Below are 6,153 nucleotides of genomic sequence, written 5' to 3'. Positions count from 1 at the left end.
TTCAATCAATTCTAATATTCCAATTTGAACAAATTCTAATTCATGTTTATTAACAATTCTCTCATACAAACTAACATCTCCTCTATTAACTGCATTTGATAAATCAATCAATATTTTATTTCCATATTTCTTCATTTCTTCCATTGGAAGATACATCCCACAACGTAATTTCAATGGAACAAGATACATTAAAATTTGTTTCTTAAATTGATCATTTGCAATAAGATATGCCTTTTCTAAAGCTTCTGCTGCTCCTTTGTAATTTCCTATTTTAACTGAAATTAATCCGTAATAATATCCAAATATTCCACGATCTCTTTCATTAACAAATAAAGTGTAATCTATTTGATTGAAATAAGATGACACACAATCTATAGCTTCTTTGTAATTATGTGCGTGATAAAAAATACCTACAATATATCCAATTACAAGAATAATTCTTTCTCTCATTACTGAAACTGTTCTAAAGAATGTTAGAAATAGATATTAAAATCATACCCAAGTAAATTACCAAACTGAATTATTGTTTTCGTTATATCATCTATAAGATAAAAATCTTTTTGGTTAGACGCTTGTTGTGTTTGTTTTACAAGTAATTTGATAATATTTCTAACATCAGAAATAACGTTTTTGTCGTTAATATCTTGACTTAAACAAATTTTTAAGTCATCTAAAAGTTGTTGTGCCATGATGAAACTAAATTGGATTTAAGTTTAAGTTCTCTTTTTTAAGTTCTTTTTCATATTTGTTCAACAATAAAACTGTTTTCAAAAGAGATGTCTATTACCTATTTAAACAAAAAAATTATTTGGAATGAATAATTAACTATGATGGAGTGGGTTACTTGTTTTCATTAAAACATTATCTTTCTAAAACTAACTAAAAAAATCAATAAATAGTCTTAATTTCCAAATACTTGTTTTTATGTTTAAATGTTAATAACACTTGTTTTTAATCTGTAAGACTTCTCTAATAAGAGGTAGGAAAGAATAAATTGAAAATAATTAAATAATATCATTTATTAAGAAATTCTAAAAAGATACTTTTAAGATTGAAATTATTTATCAAATATAAGGGTTTATATAATATCCTCTAAAGATGAGTACAATATAATAATCATAAACTTTCCCTTTGTTCTAGTGTATTCTTATAATGTTACTTCTCTTATTAAATAAAATAATTTATTTTATTAATACTTTAACAATGTTATTATTATTAGACAAACAAATCATTCAATTTAATTACCTTATTTTATTAATAACCTTGTTCATCATAAAATTGTTCTTCCCATTGTTCTTCCTCTCTTTTTAATTCTGGGAAATCATTGATTGTCATTCCCCATGAATAATCATAGTAATTAACTCTTCTCCATATTGGATATGTTCTTTTTCTTCCTTTAATATTTTGATATCGTAATACTCTTCTTCCACTTTGGTATTGATCAACAAACGTTTCTTCAGTTCTGCCTTGGACAACAATTACTTTTTCATTTCTTTTATCATTTTCTATATCAAAGAACTCTTCTCCTGGCTCAGAACTTGCTTTAATAATATTTAACAATTGTTGATACTTTGGTTGATTTTCCTCTGTAATTATTTTAATTTTTTTTTCTTTACGTCCTTTTTGTGTATGTTTTTCTTTTTGAGTTTGTGAGGGGTTATATGGTGAAAATGTTGATTTTAATTTACTTGTAGAAGTATCTTCTTGTGTTTTGAACTTCTTTTCACTTTCTGCTCTTGAGCTTTTTCTTCCTTTTTTTTCTTTAGGTTCACTTATCTCTTGAGTAGTAGTTTTCTTCCATTTATCAATAGGTTTTTCTTCCCACTCAGGTGTACTTTTAACTGGTTGGCTTCCTACAATATCAGAAATACCTGATAATCCATTGTTACTTTCATTACCTTCATTTATTTTTATATTTTCTTTTACAGGTTTTTCTTTGTCAATTTCATTTGTCAATTTTTCTTTAATTTTTTTCTCTTTCTTTCCTAATACCTCATTTTTAATTTCTTTCATTGCCTTACTAATATTTTTCTTTTCTTCTGGTTCATCTTTCTTTAGTAGACTCTTTCTCATTTGTTTTGTACCACTTAATCCTTTCTTTGTTTTATTTTCATTATCTTTGATTAGTTCTTTTTCTCTTTCAAGAATTCCTTTCTTTTTTCCTTTCTCTTTATTGTCTTCTTTTAATTTTGGTTTTTTCTCTTTTTCTTTATCAATTTCTTTAGAAAGTTCCTTAACTATTTCTTCTTGTTCATCTTCAGGTAATGGCATAGCAACAAGATCTTCTGCATCAGCCACATCACCAATTTGAGAAGATAGAAGATTATCTAATTGATTTAAACTTTTTCTCATTGCCTCTTTATCTACAATCTCTTCCATTTTTTTTTCTCCACTTTGATTTGTAGAATTTTTTAATAACTGACTTGAATTAAGTGAACCAAGACTTGGGACTTTTTGACTCATTTGTAATGTAATTTTATTTTTTGTTTCTTGGTCAATTTCTTCTTTCTTTACACTAATTGTACTCACCTTTTTATCTAAAATATTAATAGTGTCTTTTATTTCTTGAATAATTTTCTTTCGTTCTTGATTTTTTGACTCTTTTTCTTTCATCCTTTTTTCTCTAATAGTTTCTCCATCTTTTATATCTTTAACTTCTTGACCTAATATTTCACTAGTTTCTTCCATTTTAACTACTCTTTTTGTTTCTTCTTTTTTTTTTCCTTTTGTTAAAGCAGCAAGACTTTCAACTACTTCAAGACTTGCTGCTGAACTTTCTTCATATTTAACCGGAACAGCTTCATCTTTTTCAATAATTTTTTTTGGTTCTTCATTTTGTTTAAGTTCATCTGAGCTTGTATATTGTGTATCTCGTTTTTGACTTCCACTTTTAATTTCACTAGTTTCATTTAAATTCTTTTTTTGACTTTTTAATTTTTGACTCATCCAACTTACTTTTTGACTCATAATTTCTTTTTTATTTGTTTCTGGACTTTTTTTTGTTTCTTCTTCAATGATAGTTTCTATGTGTGATTTATCGTCTTCTTTAATTAATGAAGAAATGTACGATAACTCTCTTTCATCATACTCTTCTTGAGCAAGATTTTTCTTTGCTTTTGAACTGTTTAATTCACTTACACGAGTAAATCGTTGTTTTTTTTCTAGACCTCTTGTTTTTATTCCAATAGTAAATTCCGGAGTTGATTTAATATTTTGTGATGAAAATGGGGTTGATGAAATTTCGTTTCCTGCAATATCCACAACTTCCATTTCTTCAGAACCTTTATTATCAACTAATGGTGCTGAAGATGTGGTTTTCCCTTTTTGTTCTGTTGAAACAATATCTATTTGTTTTGGATCTTCCTCATTATGAATAACTGTTGGTATTTCACTTATAGAATCTAATTTTTCATTTTCATCAATTAATTGAATATCTTTTTTAAGAACAGAATCTCTTACTGTAATTTGAGGATGTTTTAATAGTACTGGTTCATCAGAAGAAGTGTGTTGTGAGTTTTGTGAATTACTTAAACTTTTAGGATTTAAAGGTTTAGTAAAATCTGAGTGTTTTCTTTCTTTTAGTTTTGCTACATCAGTCGGTTCATATTGTTTTAATTTATCAGCTTTTCTAGAAGATAAGTAATCTCAAGTTATACTTTGGTTGGTTAATAAATTTGATGATAATTAATCTCATTTGAAAAACCTAGACATTGACAACAAACTCATCTGTCATATAAAGAGTTGGTGCTGATAAAAGATTCTTCTTTTGTGATGAAGATGAATCAGTTGATATTTTATTAACTTCAATTTTTTCTAATGTCTTAATTTGAATAGGAGGAGCAACAGCTTCGATGGTATCAAAGGTTGTAGTATCACTTTCTTGACTCATTTCTTATTTTTAATTCTTTTTGGTATTTTTTTTAGTTCTTTTTACTATTTGTTATTAACCTTTTTTATTATATTGTTTCTTTTTTGTTATTGTTTTTCTCTTTTCAGATATAATTATGAAACAATCTTAGATTCTTAAGATTTAAAAAAAACCAAAAATTAATTATAAGAAAAACATTTTTTTGAGTTCTAATTTTAAATAGAACTCAAACATAAATATCAGTTAAGAATTTATTAATGAGATAGAGTCTTTGAGATGTTGAAAGACATTTAATAAGCTTTCAATGATATACACATTAATTAAATTGTTTTCGTTGAGACAACGGAGTTCAAAGATTTTTTGTTGATTAATTTCTATTGAATCAGTGAGATTAATTGAGATATTTTTAGAATTGAGAAGATTAGATTGAAAAATAATTATTTTTTCGATAATATTTAATAGTAAAAAAATTTTGTTAGGTTCATAAGGATTTTTGCAATTACATAAATGAATAAAAATCCATTGAATTCTTATAAAAAGTAATACTTCTTTAGTAGATTCTATATTTATTTTCCATTCATTATCTATTTTTGCAATAAGTGAAAATAGGAGATTTTTTGTAGAATCGATAATATAAGGGAATTTAATTAATGGAGATGAAAGAATAGAATAAGGGTCTTTAAATTCTTTATAAGATTCATTAAATAATTTGATCCAAATACGATGATAATCATCTTGATAAATTATTGGAATGTATCTATTAAAATAAGGGATTTGATTAAAAACAGTTGGTGAGAGTTTAATAATTGGTAAGGAAGAATTCATATTAAAAACAACATTTCCATTTTGAAACCAACAATAATTATTTAATGAAGGGTTAAGTTGTTGTAATATTGAAACATCTTGTTCATTAATAATATTATATCTAACATAAGAAATATCAATATAAATCATTACAATACAAGTAAGATATTTAATTGTAGGATCGTTTAAAGGTTCATAATTATTTTCATTAATCATATTAAATATTAACATCATTTCATAATCCAAACCAAATAATTGATGAATATTTTGTTTTTGAATTAAATCAATATCTTGAATAAAATTATATTGTGAATATACCAATTGAAGAAAGAATGTATCAAGAGATTTACCAAATAAAGGATCAAATGAATAAATTAATAGATATTGTATTGGAAGAAATGTTTTTTGTTTTTTTTGTTTTAAGAAGAATAGATCCCAATTTTTCAAAGATTTTAATATAGATACATAAGAATGAAGAATTCCTTGTGCAAATAATAATGAAGTTTTTGATAATTTTTTCTTTTCTGAATCTAGTAATGTAGTTTTTTGAAAATAAGAATCAGTAAATAACCATCTAATATCAATATGCATAGGCATTTCTTCTTCAAAATCATTAATATCATTATTATTAAGATTAATTAATCTTCTTTGAGTAAAATCTCCTAAAGAATAATGTTGTAATTTAAAATACCCACTTATTAATTTATATGTTATTGATTTTGATGACTTTTGAATAAATAAAATTCTGATAATTAATGAGTATAATCGAAATATAATAATTCCTCCATCAAATTCAAGTGTGTCTGTTTGAAGGTGTTTCTTTAAAACAAGATCAACATATGTTTTTATTATTCTATAATGTTTAATATATATCCTAAAAAGATTTAAATAACATGTTAATGATTTAAATATATAACGTAGAATTTCAAATAACTTTAATCGTAATTGAATTATATATGAAAAAGGATTCATTGTATTAAAGTTAATGGAATAACTACTAGAATATAATAATTCTACAAATGTTCCAAATATTTCACTATTATTCATAATAACTTCACATAAAAAATACATATTTGAATATTCAAAACATTCTTCTAATGCTTTATAAAGATTTGTAATAGAATTAAAAATAATACTATAATATTGGGTTATTGATTCTTCTGAATTTAGTAAAATTGTTATTTGATTTCTTCTTAATTTAAATATTTCTAATACTCCTTTTACAACAATTGTATTTATTTGAAACGAATTTAAAGATTCTTCATATCCTAATACCCCTTTTCTTATTTTAGTAAGTAATTCATATTTTATTCCTGATGGAAGTAATGATACTATAATTGAATTTGTAAATGAATTTAAAATTACTGGTCCTAATTCTATTAAAAATTGATAAAGTAAATGTTCTGTCTCTTCTTCATTTTTTATTATCATTTCACAATATTTATCACAAAAGAATGAAATAACATTAGTTCCACTGAAAA

General features: G+C 24.3%; 4 protein-coding genes across 4 annotated transcripts in view, besides 7 other annotated features; all 4 read right to left on the bottom strand.

Moving 5' to 3' along the window:
* Positions 1 to 689, bottom strand: EDI_189360 (uncharacterized protein; the record flags this gene model as incomplete). Its single annotated transcript, XM_001739182.1, has 2 exons — positions 1 to 463; positions 517 to 689. Coding segments are annotated over 2 exons (636 nt in total), but the record flags the coding sequence as incomplete, so codon positions are not given.
* A 299-nt stretch (positions 690 to 988) lies between these two features.
* Positions 989 to 1,025: a sequence feature (AT_rich).
* Positions 1,026 to 1,164: 139 nt separating this feature from the next.
* Positions 1,165 to 1,218: a sequence feature (AT_rich).
* Positions 1,219 to 1,254: 36 nt separating this feature from the next.
* EDI_189350 (transcription initiation factor TFIID subunit, putative) lies at positions 1,255 to 3,889 on the bottom strand (the record flags this gene model as incomplete). The annotated part of the gene is made up of 2 exons (XM_001739181.1): positions 1,255 to 3,628; positions 3,723 to 3,889. The coding sequence occupies 2 exons, from the start codon at positions 3,887 to 3,889 to the stop codon at positions 1,255 to 1,257; spliced, it is 2,541 nt and encodes an 846-aa protein (XP_001739233.1).
* Positions 1,590 to 1,610: a sequence feature (AT_rich).
* Positions 1,904 to 2,036: a microsatellite.
* Positions 2,092 to 2,223: a microsatellite.
* Positions 3,889 to 3,993: a microsatellite.
* Positions 3,994 to 4,111: 118 nt separating this feature from the next.
* EDI_189340 (uncharacterized protein) lies at positions 4,112 to 5,743 on the bottom strand (the record flags this gene model as incomplete). The annotated part of the gene is made up of 1 exon (XM_001739180.1): positions 4,112 to 5,743. One exon carries the CDS (start codon positions 5,741 to 5,743, stop codon positions 4,112 to 4,114), a length of 1,632 nt encoding a protein of 543 aa, XP_001739232.1.
* Positions 4,298 to 4,342: a sequence feature (AT_rich).
* A 356-nt stretch (positions 5,744 to 6,099) lies between the features above and the next one.
* The window catches only part of EDI_189230 (uncharacterized protein), a gene marked incomplete at both ends in the record, with an annotated part of 1,002 nt that continues 948 nt past the window's right edge, over positions 6,100 to 6,153 (bottom strand). Inside the window, one exon of the mRNA XM_001733418.1 lies at positions 6,100 to 6,153. This exon is cut by the window's right edge and continues 948 nt beyond it. Within this exon, the coding sequence (XP_001733470.1) occupies positions 6,100 to 6,153 (54 nt within the window).

The sequence above is a fragment of the Entamoeba dispar genome, genomic scaffold, assembly GCF_000209125.1.
Source record: "Entamoeba dispar SAW760 scf_1105229462027 genomic scaffold, whole genome shotgun sequence".
NCBI lineage: Eukaryota > Evosea > Mastigamoebida > Endamoebidae > Entamoeba > Entamoeba dispar.
This window is presented reverse-complemented; position numbering and strand designations above follow the sequence as displayed.